This window comes from Typopeltis vanoorti, chromosome 16 (genome assembly GCF_054136105.1).
Source record: "Typopeltis vanoorti isolate ZY-2024b chromosome 16, IOZ_Tvanoo_1.0, whole genome shotgun sequence".
Classification (NCBI taxonomy): domain Eukaryota; kingdom Metazoa; phylum Arthropoda; class Arachnida; order Uropygi; family Thelyphonidae; genus Typopeltis; species Typopeltis vanoorti.
Window position 1 is genome coordinate 70,091,517 of NC_143564.1, and position 21,784 is coordinate 70,113,300.

A 21,784-nucleotide genomic window follows, 5' to 3' on the forward strand; every position below is an offset into this window, starting at 1 on the left:
CCACACCTGCAACCATCCAGAATCACGTAGTTAGAACTATCTTCTTCCCCTATCTGCAGAGAGGCTTTCTATAGCCCATTAATACAAAGAAGGCTTTAGGTGGTCTAAATGCTGGTCCCATTATCAAGGTACCTTAATTGAGTCAGCACCTGCAGAACACAAGAGATGGGCATCTCTGCTGCATTGTTCTGTAGATGGTGCTTCTTTAAAAGAGTCATATCTGGTGCCTCCCTGGCATGATTGGGTAAGGGATGGCACCAGACTCCTCCCTGGGTTCGAGTATATTGACCTTATCAGGACGAGGATCAATGCCCTGCCCACTCGAGCCTACACAGATTGACGGTGTAGTGATGACGCAAACTGTAGGGATGGCTGCCACTACAGTGAGACATTGTCTCATATAGCCCAGTGTTGCTTCTGCATCCATGGAGTCCACGTGCGGAGGCATGACGCCATGGTCTCCATTCTGAATAACTGATTTAATAACAAAGGTTGGGAGACAGTGGTGGAACCACATTATAGGACCTCCACGGGTTTGCGTAAGCCAGACTTAGTGATTAAAAGAGATGGTGACATTTGGGTAGTTGATTCCCAGGTGGTGGGAACAGGGCACCCACTAGCCTATAGCCATAATAATAAGTTAAACTATTATAAGAATAACCAAGATCTAATTAGTAAGATACGGGATGAGTATGGGGAACTCCGAGGTTCACCAGTGCCACCATCTCTTTACATGGCGTATGGAGCACAGATAGCTATATGGAATTAAAACAGCTTGGGCTTATACAGAAGGATATAAAAGTTCTTTCCTTGAGGGCCCTACAGGGCAGACTGGTGGCATATTGTTGCCACCAGAGAATGACTACAATGATAACTAGAACAGGCATAGGGTAAAATACTTGTAAAGGCTTAGGCCTATATCAAGTTTGGACGAGATGTAAGGGTAGTACTGCCCATAACCAGTACAAAGATTAATAAAAAAAATAACAAGTGGTGTACCACGAGGATCAGTTTGGTTCACTGTTATTCAATCTGTACATTAATGATATTTGGAAGGATTTGATAAGCGACATACAGCTATTTGCTGATGATGCAAAGATAGGTAGGGTAATCAGGAATGCTGCTGATATGCAGTACTTACAGAATGATTTGAATAGGCTGGAATTGTGGGCATGGGAAAATGGGTGTCAGTTCAATGTCAGTAAATGTAAAGTCATTCACTTTGGCATAATTAGATATCCAATGTTGTATTATATTGGTGGGATTAGACTAGAAGAAACTGATGAGGCTAGGGATCTTGGAGTGTTAATAGATAGGAAGTTGAAGTTCAGGGGCCATGTGGCAAAGATTGCAAATACAACTCAAAAGATAATTGCAATGAACGTTCACATGTAAAAATAAAAAAATGCCATCCTTATTTACATGTAATCACATGTAAATAAGGAGGTTATTTTGTCTCTTTACAAGATCTTGATAAGACCTCACTTGGACTATTGTGTGCAAGTCTAGTCTCCTGGTTTCCATTGTGATTCTGATATATTGGAGAGTACAAAGGAGGGTGTTAACCTGGCATTAGTAAAGTGGCATGTCACAATTATAGTCAATTCAAAATCTTTGGGTCTGTGATACCCCACCTTACTAACGTTGGGTTAAAAATGATATCGAGATTGTGGAATACTGATTATGAAGATATATTGAGAATTTGTAGACTGCAGATAATAACAAACAGGAGAAAGAGATTTACAAACTTCTGAAAGGGTCATACAGGATTTCAATCGAAGGAATTTTTCACTTTATGGAGGGTGGCGAAAGGATGAGAGGGCATCCTTGGAAGTTGAGAATGAAGTCTGCCAAGAAGGATTTGAGGGCTAGATTTTTCTCTCAGAGGGTGGTGCGTAATTGGAATGGATTGCCTTTGGATGTTGTGAGTGCAAGCAGTGTGAATGAGTTCAAGAATAAGTATGATAGCTGGTGTGTGTAGTATGTGGCCTCCCTGATGAGTCTCTGACTCCCTGGAGGTCTCTCTTAATAATAATAATAATAATCTATAGTAGAGGTCGAGAACTTTTCAGACCATCCTCATAGTTTCCTAGGTCTTTGTGTGCATTTTCATGCTGAGGCAACATCCCTACATTTCCATCAGTTGATAATGTTGCTCACTGATATGGTATCCAAAGATAACTTCTTTGTTCTATATTGTTATCTATATGCCACTGACAGCATATATATGTACATTCAACTCTAAAGATACATCTATTTGCCTTACATAGTAGAAGGATAAACCAAGAGTGACAAAAAAGAATACATTGTACATTTCACTGTAAAAAAGGAGGGAGAGGGTTACAATACTTATTCCAACATAGTATCTACACTGGTTTCCATAAATTGAAGAATAAAGAAAAAAATCACAATAACTCAAAAATTTTACGATGAATTTTTATGTAACGAAAAGCAGTATGATATGAGATGTGAAAGGAATACCCACTGAAACTGTAAATAAATAACTTAATTCAGTAACAAATGGGTACATGCTAACAATGGTCAAAAACAAGAGGTCAAAATGAAATTGTCACAGTGGCCTAATAAGAAATGTAGTCACACTGAACATAGGTCAAGAGTTATTCCATACCTAATTTCCTATGAGTCTGAAAATACAGTCAAGAGAAATAAGAAAAAAAGATATGGTGCCAAAGAGTCTCCCTGAAGAATTCTAGTGGATAGAGGAAAGTTCTCAATCATCTCTCCATTAAACCTTAGTCTTGCATAGTAATTCTGGTATGGTTCTGCTACTGCTATAATGTTTATGTATGGCATAAACCATACATAAACAAAGGAAATGGTGAGAAACAGAACAATGGAAACTGTTGGAAATGTACACTGACAAGAGAACACAATGGTCTAGCAGGAACCATATGTATTGTTTGCATTTGTACATGATAAAGTACAAATGCAAACAATAATGGGAGACACATAAGAAAGAACTACAAGTGTATGAAATTTATGAAAATGAAAATGCAAAAGATGTTTAAATTACAAAATGGTATGGTATGCTAGATTGAATTAACGTAACTTACCTCTTCATAATGAACTAAATATGTGTAGAATGCACTTCTTCTTCATTCCCATTCGAGTTGGGTTGCTGAAGTGGATCAACCTCCTCCATTCAGTTCTGTGTAAGGCCATGTTCCCCTCTAGTCCGAGGTACCAGAGGTTTCCCCCTTCTCAGGCTGTCCAAAGTCATCGTTGTTTAGGTTTGTCCTTATTACTTTTGTCTGGTGTCTTCATCTCTAGAACTCTCCTTCCCACATAGCTTTTGTTTTGCAGCATGACATAACCAAACCACTTCAGCCTTGATTCCCTAATCTTCTCAGACACTTGGATTACCTTCACTGTCCCCCAGATCAGTGAGATTTTGATTTTGTGCAATCTTATTATAAAACTTGCAAATCTCAGCATTCTCATTTCAGCTACACCCATTCTCTTCTCCCATCTCTTGGTCATTTGCCAGGTCTCACTACATATATCAGAGCTGGTCTTACTATTCTTTTGTAGATCTTTCCTTTTAACTTTTCCTTTTTAGAAAAATGTAGAGAATGCAATCAAAAATTGTAAATCAGAATAGTTTTTTACCTTATGGATAAAGAATCTTTCACCCACAAAATGCACCACTACGAAAACTTCATAATTTTTAAATAAATTTAGAAAATAAATACTATATACTATGCCATATTTCTTTAATTTATAGATCTAAAAGAACAGTATCAATTAAAGCTAAATGTCCATCACTGGGACCTCTGTCCAATAAGGAAATGACTTGCTCATGTCCAATCACTTTTCCCCCTCCCCTTAGGCTGACTACTGCAGAATAATGTTCATCACCCATTTTCTTCCACTTTGTAACTGGAGGTAACTAATTATAAAGTTCAGTGACTGCTGAGGTGTTCAGGTTATTTGTTGATTTTAATGGTAAGTGATATTAAATTAAACTAATGTAACATTCCAAAATTTAAACATTAATTCTGAATGTGTCTCCATTATTGTTCTCTCCAGCAATTTGTTATGTTTCCCATAAATTTCTTTGTTCTATTTCCAGCAATGCATGGGAATGGAGTGGGAGAGGGAATCAATGCTTTTTAATCCTAAATTCGCTAGAGTGAATCTTGTTTTATGGCAAACTATTTATTTTTCCCTAGGGATTGGCTATAGTGAGTCCTGCTGTAAAAAGTATATTTACCTTTTACAGTAGGCTGTAAAAGATAAATCATACTTGAGTATCGTTGCACTTGGGTATGACTTATAGGGAAAGCAAACTCCAGCTGAAACTGGACCTTAATTTATTAGAGCCTTTTATTCTACAGAGCCTGTGTAGCTCAGTGGATGTGGCGTTTACACACCACGGCGCTTGCCTGCACGAAGGAAGACTTGGTTTCGAGTCTAGTTGGTGACTAGAGGAAATTTTTCTAAGCCTTTTTTCGACTGGTTCCTGAGTTAGTCGATCTCTGGCACAGGCAAGCGGGTTTTTCCTCCTGGAAACTCGGGTTTTTCGTCCCGTAAACTCAAGAAAATCGACCGTAGAACCCACATTATTTCACACATTAAAAATATATTGTGTTAGGGTTAGGGACCACGAGATGGCGGCACATTTGAGCTGCCTCTCTTCACTGTGTACCACTTAATTAGTGATAACCTTGGGCCATCTATCTCTGATTGGTACCAGTGGAGATTGAACTGCCCACTCAGTCTCCAAAAGTTAGATAGGGCTAAATGGCCTCGTCTACTCCCGTATACGGGAATAAAAAGGCGTTAGCTGTTTTTTTTTTTTTTTTTTTTTTTTTTATTCTAGACTTGAAAAAAAAAAAAAAAGAAAAAAATTGAAGTTGTTTGTATGTGCAACATTTTTCTAATCTTGGATGTCATTTCTATATATGCATCTGAACTAATGAAATGCCAGTTTTAGGCTAGAACCATATTTTCTAGTAAGTAATGTACATCTAAAACACACGCATCATACACAAAAAATAACTTCAATTTCACTTCCTCCAAACTCTTGATTTCCTTCCATCTACTTAAATAACAAACTGCTATGAGATAATAGGCACTTCATATATAAATGAACTACCTTGCTAATATAATAATAGCCCTTATTTAGTATTTATCATGTTGAAAACAATATACAGACTCCGTATACTATATAACAAGGTTTTGTTGTTGTTTTTAACCATGGTAAATCAGAAATTTTTGTCATTTTTATCTTGGAACACTATTTATTTATAGGAATTTTGAACACATGTTCAAAATTCCTATAAATAAATTCCTATTATTAATAATTGTTAATAATGGGAATTTATTAATAATTAATAATATGAATAATAATTAATAATATATTGATTATATTAAGTATATTGATTAATATACTTAATATAATAAATTAATTTATTATAAATAAATTAATAATCTCAGAAACTTGAGATCAACTGATTGAACATCTTGGCCTAAAAACAATACTGCTTTTCTCTTTTCATAATATCTAGAACAAACATGTCTAAAGATAAGCATCTATACCTCAGTCAGTAATGACGATTTGCTTTAGAAAGATATCAGCCCAAATCCCATTTAGGATTCAAAGATACTTGATAAGCACTGTTCAACTGAAGGTGAGTTAGCTGGTCTCATGTGAAGGTGCAAAAAAGGTCCTTCCACCCCCAGCTAAGTAAATACATTCTAACAGATAGAGAAGACCGTATCTGTTGGAATGTATGTATGTATCTGTTAGATTACACAGAGACAGGGTAAACCATCTTATCATAGCATTAATTAGGTTTTTATAAATCCAAGACAACTGGCTATAACAGGCAACTGTGCCCAACAACAAGGGATGATCAAACAATATCTATAATAACTCTAATCATCATATATCAAATTCTGTTTGGTTGAATGTCACAATTATAAGCATAACATTAACGCAGTAATTAATAATGTTAATAGTAATAACATGCTTTAATTTTGTTGAGATTATATTTGGTCATTCAAATATATAATTAAACTGAAATATATATAGATCTTTAATTGATGATTGATTTATAAACATCTAATGCCAACAAGTTTCGCCAATGGGGCTGTTCAACTTCTTCAGGGCTTATAATGGTGAGAGTGGCTAGTACAGAGAAAATGGAGTAACACTATCATATAAATTAAAACAGAACACATAACATTACATGCATAGAGCGTTGTCGTGACGTTATTCTCTTGATGTTCGAATCCACCATCTTGTTAAAAGTCACTTTCATAAAATAAAAGAAAACTAATTGTAAATTGATCACTAATCTAAGGGTAGAGAAATTTCTATTATACTGAGCCACTCTATCCTTAGATAAGTCTATATGAAATAGTAGGATCAATTCAAAGTTAGTTAGCAGTATTCTCATTCATTCAAGCCGAAGTATTTATTTTCTCTCTTTGGGATTCCCGCTAGATTCGAATTTTTGTGAACGGTGCAGTAAAAAGAATTTCAGGCAAATACAACAGTTAGGTTAACAAATAAAGCAATTAATATAGGTCATATAACACTTACATAAATTTTACTTCTAATTTTAAACAATAGAAATAAGTCAAACATTAAGTCAAGTCAATTACATTAGCACAATCTTCCAAGTCTTCACATACACCTTCTTAGCTTCTGGGTTATAAAGTTTTTACACTTAAATGAATATAATAGAACATCCAATCTAATTAGTTTTCACACATTTTTCAGTCATGCTATAAGTTCAAAATATTACAGGATCTAATAGCTGAAAATATCTTTCAAACAATTCTTATCTCTAACTCTCAATCACGAAGGGTTTCCACAGTTAAAGTTAATAATACACTATGATAGACCTTACCGGAAATGGTTCCTAGAACATCAATTATGTTGTGAGCAAACTTCTGGAATTTACTTATCATACTTAAAGAAAAAAAAAAAAAACACATCTATAAAAATCATCCGCAGTTATACTTAAAGCACTATCAATTACGCTTCAGAATTCTTGACATCAATTACAGGGCACTTCAACCATCCTTATTATCACTCATAAATTAATTAAAACACTGTGAGGTTCTCTTTAGGGCAAATCGGAAATAAGCTGCAATACTAGATCAGCTTGATTATTCAGAATTCTTCCTTGAACGTCCAGCTTTTTATTATATCTGATTGTAGCATTAATTTTCCTTCTATTATTACTGCTGATGTCACTTTCAGCTAACAGTAAAATTCGTTACGTTCTTGCTCACTTATAAAAATTATCCACTTAACTCTTACCCTTAAGAACCTTTTATTTACTTCTACTTCTTTATTTTATCACCCTGCTTCCTCTCACTTCCAAGTTTCCATCCCAACTCCTTACTTTTTATATATTTTTTTTTATTCCCTCTTTAGCCCACGCTCTGTTCCACTCGCGCTCGTTTATTTCACGCGTCTCCATGACAACAGACAAACATAAACATTCTCGCCAATGTTAGACAAGGCTATACTACTACATTGAGTGATTACATCCCGTTAAGCTTTATACACAAATAGGAATAATTAGAATATTTGCTTTTCAATAAATGCGTAGTTAATATTGCAAATACAAGTTTTTATAATATTGACATAACAATAAATAAAATAGCTTAATAATATTTAATACAGAATCTATTTACCATTAACACATTTCTTTGATTAAATAATTAAATATTTGATATAATTAAGGTAGTTATAGGATATCAAATTATAATTTACGTTATTTACATTAAATAATATTTACAAACGTAGCCTTTGTGATGGAAAATCATGTTGGATTCTGAATCAAATAACATTTATTCTATTTTCTACATAATTAGAATCCAACAGCGTGTTGTGTTAGTCACTGTTGTGAGAGAGCATGCTCGGTAGTTTTGAGCAAAATTAAATTCTGGCAAATGAGAGATCTTATTAAGATTTTCTATATGTCAGCTATTATCAAACCTTATCTTGAAGAAGACTTTCATTGTAGAAATTTCAAGGAAGCCGTAGTAGTCCTCCGTTCTGGAGAAAATCTTAACAGAAACCAGGGAATGATAATAGCTGACATATGGAAAACCCTAATAAGATCTCTCAGTCTGTCGGAATTTATTTCACTCAAAACTAGAGAACGTGCTCTCACAACAATGACTAACACAACACGCTCCATGCGTGTAATGTTACGCATTCTGTTTTTTAATTTTTAATTTATATGATGTGTTACTCCATTTTCTCTGTATACTAGCCACTTTGAGTTTTCTCTTACCATTATAAACACTGAAGAAGCCGAACAGACCCGTTGGCAAAACTTGTTGGCATTAGATGTTTATAAATCAATGATCAATTAAAGATCAATATATATATTTCAGTTTAATTATATTTATTTAAGTTTATATTTAAAATTATATTTAATTATATTTTCCTAGTTTAAACAAGTGTTACTTGTTTAAACTAGGAAAAATCATTCCTATTCATTTAGTTTCTTTTCATCAATAACATTTTTCATTCATGCATCATCATCAATGTATGAGGGCTATTCAATAAGTAATAAGACTAATTTTACTGTCGCGAAACCACTCATCACAATATTAATTTCTTTGGAATAAAGAAATGTTGCTGTCTGTATTAACAAAAGCGGTTGATAGATGGCGTATACGGGCTGATGTGCCAGAGTGTCACGCGACTAAATGCAAGCTTGTTTCGGCACACCCAGACCAGTCGTCGAAATGGAAGCATCCTTGGAACAGCGTTATATGATTAAATTTTGTGTACGTTTGCAAAAATCAGCATTGGATACTTTTAAAATAATACGTGAAGCTTTCCACGATGAAGCAATGTCAAGGGCAAGTGTTTTTCGCTGGCATAAAACTTTTAAGGAAGGAAGGCAAAATATGGAAGATCTTGAATGTGAGGGAAGACCTTCAACGTCCATCACAGAGACAATGATCAACACAGCAGCGATTATCATCAAGGAGGATCGCAGAATTACAGTATGCCAGCTGCATGTTGTCCTGAATATTTCTGTGGGAAGTGTTCACTCATTTGGGACTGAAACGTGTTTGTGCCCGATGGATTCCCAAACTCTTGACACCGGAGCAAATGCAGCATCGAGCGGATGTGTGCACAGAATGGAACAAGAAGGTGACAACTTCTTAAGTTTGTCTGATGCCGATTTTTGCAAACGCACACAAAATTTAATCGCTCATAGGCGCACCGAAACAAGCTTACGTTTAGTCACGTGAGACTCTGGCACATCAGCCCGTATACACCATCTGTCAACCTCTTTCGTTAATACAGACAGCAACATTTCTTTATTCCAAAGAAATTAATCTTGTGATGAGTGGTTTTGCGACAGTAAAATTAGTCTTATTACTAATTGAACAGCCTATGTAAAAAGCAGGAATGGAAAAGAAATGGAACTATCAGAGGAATTGGATAAGTACCAGATTGGCATGATAGGTGTTACCAAAACAACAAAACAAAAACAGGTGACAACTTTCTAAGCAATAAATACAAGATGTTATATTGAGGCAATAACAATCAGGAAAAAGAACGAGTAGCTATAATATTCAACATTAAATATGAAGATACTCTTCATGAATGGAAGCCAACATCAAGTAGGATGATTTGGGACTAAATATCAAAATAGGGAAGTGGACAATTTTTGAATGAAGATATTTTTGAGGAATTAGGAAGACAACTGATACAACTGACTTAGTGCTTGTTGGAGATCTAAACAGCAGAGTAGGAAATGATTACTAGACATACAGAAATGTTAGGTGAAGATTTGGTAAAAAGAGTAAAGCTAATAATAATAGTAAGAACCTGCTAGATTTCTGTTCAGGACATGGACTAGTTATTATGAACACCATGTTCCAACATAAAAATGTGCAAAAATTCACATTGAGAGAAGATGCAAGTAACAAAAAAAGTCTCATCGACTATGTTATTGTTGATAGTGATGTTTTCCCACTGGTTCAGGACACAAGAGTTATAGAGTATTTGAAACTGAAAATGATCTCCATTTAGTGTTGAGCAGGATAGAAGTGAATATCATATTGAAAAGGAAAGTATATAAGAAAGTTTTAAAGTGAATCAGCTTGAGAAGCTTTTAGATGTGAAGTGTAGACTGAAATGCACAACCATTATTCAAGAAAAAATGAAAGAGATTGAAGACAAGAACCAAACCTTGGAGATTGAGTGCAAAGCCTGAAGAAAATGTTCACTAATTCAGCAAAAGAAGCATGTGGTGAGGTTATCTGCAAGAATAGAAAAATCAGAACTCCAAGGTGGACAGGAGAAGTTAAAGAAGCAGTCAAAGAAATTAAAGAATAACTCAGCTTGTGATCTTAGATAATACAGAGAAAAATGTAAGTAAGCAACATACTGTGTAAAACTAGATAAACAAAAGTCATGGAAAAATTTTGGTAAGAAAACAAAATAAATATCAGGAAGGTGGAGAAATATTCTGGAAGCTATTGAAAAAAACTTAGAAATGGAGGAAAGAGTACTGTAAAAAGGAATCACAAATGATAAAGATGATATGAAAACTAAGGTAAAAGTATTCTAGATGTCTGGAGTAACGACTTTGAAAGGTTGCTAAATGAAACAAGCAGTGACAGCATAATGGCAGGAAACACTCGATAGGAAATCAATCAGGAATACATATCACTAGAAGGTAGAAAAAGCCGTCAAAAACTTGAAATGAGGAAAGTCAGCTGGAGTAGATCAGATTTTCACTTTAAAACAAATAGTGAAGAAGTCATGGGCATATAACACAGATCTTTATTTAAATTATGCAGATCTGGAGAGGCACGTAAGGTCCAAAGAGAAAAGCTGTTCAAAATGATCCAGTTATATGGTGTAAATGGGCCATTATGCCAAGCATTACTTAAGTCTATATTTGAGTAGTAAGTCAGCAGTTAAAATTGAAGGAGGTACAGAAAGACAGTTTGATGTTTCATGTGTCAGCCAAGGATGTAAATTACGAGTATCTCCACTGTTATTCATCATCTGTATGGATCACATTATGCATGAAATTTGTATCAAATCTGATATCAAATTTGGAGATGTTAATCTCAACTCTTTGCTTTATGTAGATAACATTATACTTCTAAATAAATACAGTAATAAGTCTGCAGGATTTCCTGAGTGAACTGAATAAATGTTGTGATAAATACGGCATGAAAATCAGTAATAAAAAGACAAAAACAATGAAAATAGGCAAAAACATTTGAAGACATTAGCTACATTCTGAATGGAAAAACCTATAAAACAAGTAAAACATTCCAGCTTTTTAGGCACAATTTTTATTGACGATAGCAAATTAAATTTGGAAATATTTAGACAACAGAATTAGCAAAGCTAGTATAATAGTCAAATGAATAAATGTATATGGACTAAGAGAGAGATTAGTAAAAACACTTGTTCAAATCAATTTCAACTTATGGATCTGAAAGCTGGGATAGAAATGAAACATTTGATCAAGGACTGGAGACTGGAGATATGAGAGTTTGGATAAAGATTAAATAAGCGAACGAATGGCATCAGTGACAATATCATATTAAAAATGATTATATTAGGAAAGAACTTGATATTGTTAGTATTCAAGGGATGTGTTAGTAGAGTTACCTCAGATAGAATGGACACTTAAATAGAATGGGAGAGGAAAGATTAGCAAAAAAAAAAAAAGTGTTTTGTGCAAGGATGTTGGGAAGAAGATCCAAAGAAGACCAAGATGTAGGTGGATTGATACAGTAAAAAGTGTCTTAGAAGAGAGAAATATAATATTGGAGTCTTGACAGATAACAGATTAACATGGAGGAAAATTGTTGATAAGAAGTTAGTAATGATATAACACTTTTTCATGTAGTACTATCATAATATCCTGTATATCCTCCCCTAAGGGTACATGTCAGGAATTTGATGATGATGATGAAATAAGTAACAGATGAAAATGGTCATTTGTATATCATTCAAGCTAAATAAATGCTTTCTTCTTCTTAAGTATTCTGCAATTAAGCAGGTTCTTTTAGTAGCAAAAACTTCCTTCCACTTTCTTCTATTCTGAGCCTTCTCTTTCAAGGTTGTGTATCTCTCTCTCTCTCTCTCTCTCTCTCTCTCTCCATTCAGCATGTCATCTGACATTGTTTTCCTCACTCTTCCTCTAGGTCTTTTTCCTTCAATGGTATCTCTGATTATTCCATTTCCTCTTAGCATATGTCCAATCCAATTTCCCCTTCTTCTTTTTATCCTTTTTAACAGATTCCTTTCTTCCTCTACTTTTTTTAAGACCTCTTCATTATTTATTTTATCTGTCCCTTTTATTTTTTCATCCATTTCCAAATCCACATCTTGAAGCTTTCCAAAATTTTAATTTCTTCTTTCCTCAATGTCCAGGTTTCAGATGCATATAAGACAACACTCCACAGAACATTTTATTAGTCTTTTCTTTAAATTTCTATCCATTTTACTTCTGAATAAATTCCATTTTCTATTAAAGACATTTCTTCCCATCGCTATTCTCGCTTTTATGTCACTTGTACATCTTCCATTGCTGCTAAATTTTAGGAATTACTGAACGATACCAAATTTAGGAAATTATATATTTACTGTAAACTCTAAATAAAATGAACTAACTTATTCATCTGAGAGGGGTTAAAAGTAAACCATGTGATCAAAGGTTAGAAACTATAAATAAGAGAATGAACAGGAGAATGAACAGAGAGCAGAATCAATTTAAAAATGAAGATATATCAAGATGATAGACATGTGAATGAGAGTTCATTTAAGGCAGTCTGGTGTGAAATAGTGACCAAAGCAACCAAACATACAGTTGGATGCTGCTATAGGCCAGGAGGATACATAGGAAGATACTGAATTCATGCATCAGCAAATTAGTGCAATGAGTGCAGGTTTAGTGATTATTATGGGGGATTTTAATTATGGTGATATCAATTGGAAGGAGAAAATATCACGTAGCAAAAAGGAAATGGAGTTCATACATCTTCTATAAGATAATTACTTGAAACAGCACATAACTGAAGGGACATGTGGTGTGAGAGTGTTGGACCTGGTTATTGGTTCAGAGGATGCATGCATAAGTAAGGTGTCCTCGTTACCTCTAATTGGTGAAAGCAATCATGTGGTATTGACTTGGGAGGTTGCAAAATCTGTGGATTTTTCTGTTAAGAAGGGGTATATACGGAACTACAGGTTAGGCAATTATAACAAGCTTCAGAGTGAGCTTGCAGCCATCCCATGGCAGAACATATTGCAGGAGAAAGATGTTAGCAGTGCATGGGATAAAATTAGCGGGTATCTGAGGAAAGCAATATCAGATTGTGTCCTCCATGGTCAGGAAGACAAACAAGCAGGTGTTAGCTGGATGAGCAGTAGTATCAAGCTTGATCTGCAAAAAAAGAAAATGTTATGGAGAATGTACAAGGAGAAATGCGATCAGTACACCCATGAGCAGTACAAGGCTCAAGCTAGGAAGGTTACCAGCATAGTAAGAAAGGCTAAATCAGATTATGAGAAGACCTTAGCCAATGAGATCAAGGGTAATCCCAAAGAGTTCATCTGCTATGTGGCAAGTAAAAGGAAGAATGACTTCGGAGGGATAACTTTAGTGGGTGCTGATGGTATTGAGGTGACAAAATCAGATGTAATAGTAAAGTTACTGAGTGATCACTTTTCTAAAATCTATCACCCAAGTGAGGATCTGTAGCAATAACTAATGTGAGAATTGAAGGTGAGAAATCAGAGGTATTTAATATATTGCAAAATTTAAATGCAAACACTGCTGTAGGTTTAGATGGAATATCAGCTCAGGTGTTGTGTGAATGTGCAAAGGAATTGTCAACCCCCTCTTACTTGGATATTTAACTTAAGTTTGAACTCTGGTATGGTCCTTAGGCAGTGGAAGTCAGGCAAAGTGGTTCCTTTGCATAAGGGTGGCTCTAAAACTGCAGTAGTTAATTACAGACCAATCACCATCTCAGGAGTAGTGGTAAAAGTATTGGAAAAGTTGGTTAAAGACAAAATTCAAGAATGGATGGATCAGGATATGATACTCTATAGGGGCCAACATGGTTTTGTTAAAGGTAGATCCTGCCTTAGCAATCTATTAACTTTTCATAATAGAATGACATCTGAGTTGGACAAAGGAACTAGCTACACAGTGGTACTTCTGGATTTTGCTAAGGCTTTTGAAAGGATACCCCATGGAACACTGTTATGCAAATTGGAGCATATGGGAATGGATACTAAATTGGTGATATGGATAGGAGAATGGCTCAGGGAGAGGGTGGTGTATGGAGGAGCCGAGTCCAGGATGAAGCAGGTGACCAGTGGTGTGCCTCAGGGTTCTGTGCTTGGGCTATTGTTGTTTAATTTGTATATAAATGATATAGGAAATGGCTTAAAGGGAGATAAACAGTTGTTTATTATTTTAACGGTATAATAGAACACAGAAACTAAGTAAATAATTAATTTATTAACTTGATGCTGATATTTCGCTGGTATTATAACCAGCATCTTCAGAGCACAAAAACACTGTTTGTCACAATACGGGAGACTAAAACAACATGGTGTACTTAAACAAAATTGTAGCAGCAACACAAAGACTAGAGTCCTGATTTTGGCGCCCTCTACCTGAAAAAAAAAAAAAAAAAAAAACGCTATCATATATTACTAGAGTTCTAGAAAAGTGCTAGTTTTTTCTTAATATGACTGTCTCCCAGATCTTCGGCAAGTTAATACAGCCATATTTGTTGAGAAATATGGCTGTATTAACTTGCCGAAGATCTGGGAGACAGTCATATTAAGAAAAAACTAGCACTTTTCTAGAACTCTAGTAATATATGATAGCGTTTTTTTTTTTTTTTTTTTTTTTTTTTTTCCCTCAGGTAGAGGGCGCCAAAATCAGGACTCTAGTCTTTGTGTTGCTGCTACAATTTTGTTTAAGTACACCATGTTGTTGTAGTCTCGCGTATTGTGACAAACAGTGTTTTTGTGCTCTGAAGATGCTGGTTATAATACCAGCGAAATATCAGCATCAAGTTAATAAATTAATTATTTACTTAGTTTCTGTGTTCTATTATACCGTTAAAATAATAAACAACACGTTCGACGAACCCATAAGTCTGTCCACACGTTTAAGAGATAAACAGTTGTTTGCTGATGATGCAAAGTTGGGTAGCACAATAAAAAATCAAGTTGATGTTGAAAGTTTGCAGGATGATTTAAATAAGCTGGTAGAATGGGCAAAAGGTAATTGGTAGATAGGGAGATGAAGTTCAGGGGACACATTGCCAAGGTGTCCAAGATTGCACATAGGATTACTTGGTTGTTGAGGAACACATTGACATCCAGAGATAAAGAGGTTATTATTCCCCTTTATAAAGCATTGATACTTCCACATTTGGATTACTGTGCTCAGGTCTGGTCACACCTGGATTCCTCGGAGATGAGGAGGCTGTGGAGAGGGTTCAGAGAAGAGTGACTAAATTGGTGAGTGATATAAAAAATGCTCCCTACATTGACAGTTTGAGAGCTTGTGGATTTCAGAGGTTGGTTGATAGGTGGAGACGAGGGAATATGATAGAAACATTTAAATTACTGAAAGGTATTTATAGGATTGATGCAGGGGAAATATTTCAGCTGTGTGATAGTGATGGAAGAACAAGAGGTCATCCCTGGAAATTAAAGAAAAGTGTGGTTAACAAGGGTGTGAGAACAAGGTGCCTGGAGGGTGGTGAATGAGTGGAATTCATTGCCTGACTTAGTTGTGAGCTCTTCTTCTGTAAATGAATTCAAGAAGAGGTTATGACAGATATTGTTTTGCTAATTTAGGTCTCCCGCGATGAGTCTACTAACTCCATGGAGATACCCATAATAATAATAATATTAGGAAGGTACGTGACATATTTGCATTCAGGAACATACAAATACAATTAATCAAAGGTGGTATGATCACAAATAGAGTGAGTTAGGAAAGCAGATGTTTGATGTCTGGGAAAAGACCAAAAGAAAGAATAACATCTAGATGGACTGATGTTAGAACCATGTCAGAAGACTGAAACATAAGATCTGACAATATCATAGTTTTGAGAGGTAAGACTAACTTAAACAAAACATGCCAATAAGAATTAGTAATAATGTAAAATTTTCATGTAGTGCTATTGTAGTACATTCCTTGAGAGTACATATCAAGAATTTGATGAGTACGATACAATGAACAAAAGATATGTAATTAAAAAAGTGCTATTATAATACACTAACCACTCGGCCAGCCAGGCTGGCCGAGTGGTTAGCATATCGGCTCTCCAGCCAAACGGCTGCAGGTTCGAAACTGCCTTGTTTCGATGTTTGTGATTGTCTGTGGAAATACTAGTGGTCGGCAGTAGATGGCGTTGCCGTAGTTAGTGGATTGAGTGGTGGAGACAGAGTTGTACAGCAGGTGCCCTCACTCAATGAGTCTTTGGACTTCCTGGAAGTGTCAAATAATAATTATTATTATCTGTGATTGTTAACTGCATGTGTTCTGGCCAGTTTAGCTGCTTTGTGAAATAAAAAATTAGTAGTTTTGGGGAGGTAAAACATTACCACCTTCACATGAAGAAAGTATAACTTACTCCAGTGTTTGTTACAGTAATACTGCTAGGTAATGTAATAAAAGCAAATGCCTGAATAGATGATTTTGGTAAATGTCCCGCAACCATTTCAAACTCCCAACATTCAATGTCTCCTCTGACCTTTCACCAGGAAGCAACCAGAAGATTTTTCTATCCAGATTAGATATCAAAAAGTCCCCTAGCCCTGACAGCATTCCTCCAATTTTTGAAGATCTTTGCACCAGAACTGACTCCTCTGTCACCTCTTTATGCTCTCTTACTCCACAGGGATCTACCCTACACCCTGGAAATTAGCCTATGCCCAACCTATTCCCAAGAAGGGTGAGAGATCTTTGCCAATAACCTGTCACCCAATCTCTCTCACCTCAGTCTTCTTTAAAGTAAAGGAGAAAACCATCAACAGCCAATTTCTATGCTATCTTGAAAGTACTTAACTAATAAAACAACCACCAGTATGGATTCCGACAATACCATTCAACAGGGGATCTGCTCACCTAAGTCACACACCTCTGGATAAGCACTATGGAAGGCAAATCCCAAGTGGTTGCATTAGATATCTCCAAGGCTTTTGATCGGGTATGGCACAAGGGCATATTAAGTAAGATTCCATCATTCAGTCTGTCCTGTGAATTCTGCAACTGGGCTGCCAGTTGTCTAACTGCATGTGATGGTTGAGAGTTCCCTATCTTCTAACTGTGCATATAATGCTGGGGACCCACAAGGCTTTCTGTCCTCTCACTCACACTCTTTCTTCTATACATCAATAATAACCTGATCTAGTTGACTACTAATCCAATACACAGTTTTATTGATGACAATACACTACATTCCTCCTCGCTTGACAAACTTTGCACCAAACAAACCACCACAGCTAACAGAGCAACATCCTCTGCAAGCCTAAATTCTGATCTCCAAACCATTCTTCAATAGGATTTGGATAACCTTGTCAATTTCGAAGCCTGCAAAAGATAGTTCTGCCTTATTTCAACAAAAAAGAACCATATTTCCTTGGCCTTACCTTTGACAACATCCAAAAATCTAGGCAAGATGAGATCTCTCTCTCTCTCTCTCCCCCCCCTCGATTACCTTGACATCAGGACTCGCTTGACATAAACACATTACCACCATGCTTTCTTGGCATCCAAAAAATTAGGATTCCTCTTTCGTTCAAGGCATCACATCACATGTACCTATGAAATGTACCTATAAAATGTAATGTAAAAAGTTTCTCATTTCCCAATTCTCTTCCCACATACAGTACTAATGTACTATAGGTTGACCAACCAACATCTCATATATGGGCCCAACATAAAATATAAAAAAATAAAATACAAAAATACAATATGATCTTTTGGACTGAAAATACAGTTTTGTCAAAATAAAGGAAAAGAAAAATTAGAATTTCAAAAGAATTACTTAAGCTAATGCTTTTTTCCAACAAATTATCTTACAGAACTTTTCAATTTTAATTGTTACGCACTCCAAAGAAGAACCAAAGTTAAGTGCACATGGATGACAAACTGTGTTAATTTCAACATGAAGAGGCAATACTGAGTGACCTAAATTATGATGTATATCCACCTGAGTTATTTGTGTCATAGGTTGTTTCAATGCATGGAAGTACTATATAGAAGCAATGTGCTAAGAAAATTAGCAATTTTTGCTGTTCCTGTGGTAATAAGAATTTTTAAAATGGAAGAGAGAGCAATAATATGTGACTAAGAAATGACATCCCCTCTCATAATTATCAAAAGAAAACTTTAAGACAAAAATAATGATCTATAAATATATAGATTTTAATAATTAGCAGTACTAGTATGGTGTAATAATTTCAGAGTACCTGCCCAAAAGAGTATACTTTAAAATTTATAAATATAGAATATAAAGTGGAAAAAAAAAAAAAAAAAAAAAAAAAAAAAAACTTGATAAATGCTTTTTCCTTATGATATTCAACTGGGCCATTAAAGAAAATATTAAAAGTTTGGAACAAGAAATTGGAAAGAAGGAGAAAATAGATGGAGAATAGGAAATTTTGAAGGGGAAAGAGGTTAAAAAAAAGAAAGAGAAGGTTATTAAAGAACAGTAATCGAATGAAACTCAGAAAGGAGTGGGGGTGCTGGTTAAATCTTCCATATGAACTCAAAAAAATTTCAATTATAGGAAAAAAACTACCTTAAAAAGACAGAATTCTAATAGGTATATATTTTTTTTAATTTTAGATTTTTAAATTAAAATTGTCAGTTTAAAAGCAATTTATTTCTGCCGCCTATTTAAGCCTGAGGGCAATGCTCTCAATAACAAATAACTGATCACATGAATATTACTTAATATTAACGTTTACTTTAAACATGGGCTCTTACTTGTGAGAGACAAATGTACAAAAACCTGAAGTGTTGCTCGAAATATCCTAATTAATCGAATGCCTTTTCTGATAATACCAGACCACTGCTGAGGATCTAACAATTGAAGTAATGCTTGTAATCCATTATGCTTTATCACTTGTCTTACCATGAACCCTAAAAAACACAATAATAAAATAATTTTATTTTATTCCATATGATATATATCTTTGTTCAAATTCTTCACAATGATTACATTCTCAAATGATAAAACTTCAGTATTTTGAAACAAAAAACTTGGTAAGGCCAACTCAGAAATAAAAAATAAAAACAAAAATCTCTGCTCTAAGTTAGTGACAATCCTGCTTACTATCCAGCACACTTCTGGTTTGCTTACATCTATTCTTAATGCCAACACATTTTAATACATTAAACTTTTATTTTTATTATTATTAATTCATTTGAAACATTATTCAAATTAAGGGGATATTAAATCCTATATTGTTTTAAAACCGAATAAGAAACTCAAAGATTGGAATCAGAGAGTTTTGTGCCGAATATAGTAAACTATAAAAGTATCAGTGGTTACTAGCGTGGGCTAATGCAAGTAGTCCTAGTACGTCAGGCAACTCGTTGCAAAGGTGGGGAAAGTTCTGATCACTAATCTTGGTATTTTCCATAATGTAAAAACACATTTCCTAGGAAATGTATACTGTTATTACATTATGGTGGGAGGTCACTACCCAGACCGGTTTCAGCCTTTTTTGAGGCGTCATCAGTGAGTAGCTAGACCAAATAGATACCAAAGGGTATAGCAAAAAGAACTTATATACGCTGCTATAAGAGTTGTCAAACAGGTGCAACCATTAAGTTACTTAAATATAAAGAGCCAAGAGGCTTCATTTCGGTGATATAAACATTATTCAAATTAAGGGGATATTAAATCCCATTGTTTTAAAATCGAATAAGAAACTCAAAGATTGGAATTAGAGAGTTTCATGCCAAATATAGTAAACTATAAAAGTATTGACGGTTACTAGCGTGAGCTAATGTAAGTAGTCCTAGTACGTAGTACAATCTCAGGCAACTCGTTGCAAAGGTGGGAAAAGTTCTGATCGCTAATCTTGGTATTTTCCATAATGTAAAACATTTCCTAGGAAATGTATGCTGTTATTACATTATAGTGGGAGGTCACTACCCAGACCGGTTTCAGCCTTTTTGAGGCTTCATCAGTGAGTAGCTAGACCAAATAGATACCAAAGAGTATAGCGAAAAGAACTTATATACCTGCTATACGAGTTGTCAAACAGGTGCAACCATTAAGTTACTTAAATATAAAGAGCCAACAGGCTTCATTTCGGCGATATAAACATTATTCAAATTAAGGGGATATTAAATCCCACATTGTTTTAAAACCGAATAAGAAACTCAAAGATTGGAATCATCGGAATCACTCCCTTAATTTGAATAATGTTTATATCGCCAAAAGGAGGTGCACATCTTATTAAGCTGGACACCATGGCTGTTTCAGTTGACTTCTTTCCAAGCAGTGTATAGTAAGGAAATCACAGTATGGATATACTGGGTACAAACTGTCTTGGGTTTGGATTCTGTATATCTTTTACAGCTATCTTAATAAATTACAACAAACTGTTTATTTTCACACAAAGAATAACTTACAACATTATGTTATAACAAAAGACAGTTGTTTCTTCCCTGTTCTTCGACCTGCAGGCTGTGTATAAATCACACTATGGAGTTTATACAATTTTCAACACCATATGAGACCACCATTCTGCTTACTGAAAACTTGAACTGGCTTGAAAAGTAAAAGTATGATGTTTGGTCTCTAGAACAGAGTATCTGGATTATCTGATTCTCAATCCACTCACAATACTAAAATTACTAAATGTGCTGCAGGTTTCTAATCTTTTCATAAGTAGGATTGATATTAATATATATGTGTGTGTGTGTGTGTGTGTGTGACATTCCCACAAAAGGTTGTAAACTGTAGTATATTAGTACAGTGGATGGGGTGAGGGATTTTTATTTATTTTTTCACAAAATCCAGACACCTTGTTTTTAGCGACCAAAGTGAAACTTTTCAAGCCACTTCAGGCTTCCAACAGGCAAGACATTGATCTCACACCAAGAAATGAAATTTATCTCCCACATAAAAAAACAATCACAAACATCCATGCTCACAGCAGGAATCGAACCCAAAGCATTTTTTCTTTCTTATATATATATATAAATTCTGATCTGATTACACATAATGTTGCAAGACCTATGGCATATCAGTGGTAGGTGTTGACAAAAGGTAAGAAAAAAGTAGGAATCTGCCACTTTTTTTAAACAGCTGAAGATCATATTCTTTGAGAAAGGTGGAGTGAAGGAAGCCTGTTCCAAAGAAAGAAAGAAATGAAATGAAAGATGAAGCCGGTTCAGCATGTTTTAAGTTAGACTATTAATGAGTGTTGGTTAGCAGCAGCTGCCATTCTTATAATTTTGGAGGAAAGTGGAAGAATGATACTGGCCAATTTGGCAGAGATCTGTCCATGAAAATTATCTGTAGAACAGGCATAAAGCAGAAACAAATGTCTACATGAGAGGAACTGAAGTGGATCTGTGAGGAAGGGATCATTAATTAACTCGATTGCCATCTTCTGGATAGCACTGAGTAATCCTAAGATTACTCAATGCTATCTAAGAGGCTTTTGGTGCACCACCCCAAATGCCTTGGCTAACCATGCAATATTCCATGTTTGGAAGGATTTGAGATTTATATCATG

At 35.1% G+C, this 21,784-nt stretch overlaps 1 protein-coding gene across 1 annotated transcript in view; it reads right to left on the bottom strand.

Annotated features, from left to right (window-relative positions):
* The window catches only part of LOC150098111 (cytosolic carboxypeptidase 1-like), a 551,906-nt gene that overhangs the window by 299,267 nt on the left and 230,855 nt on the right, over nucleotides 1-21,784 (bottom strand). Inside the window, exon 9 of the mRNA XM_090406686.1 lies at nucleotides 19,014-19,169. Within this exon, the coding sequence (XP_090262812.1) occupies nucleotides 19,014-19,169 (156 nt within the window). The remainder of the gene's footprint in view (nucleotides 1-19,013; nucleotides 19,170-21,784) is intronic.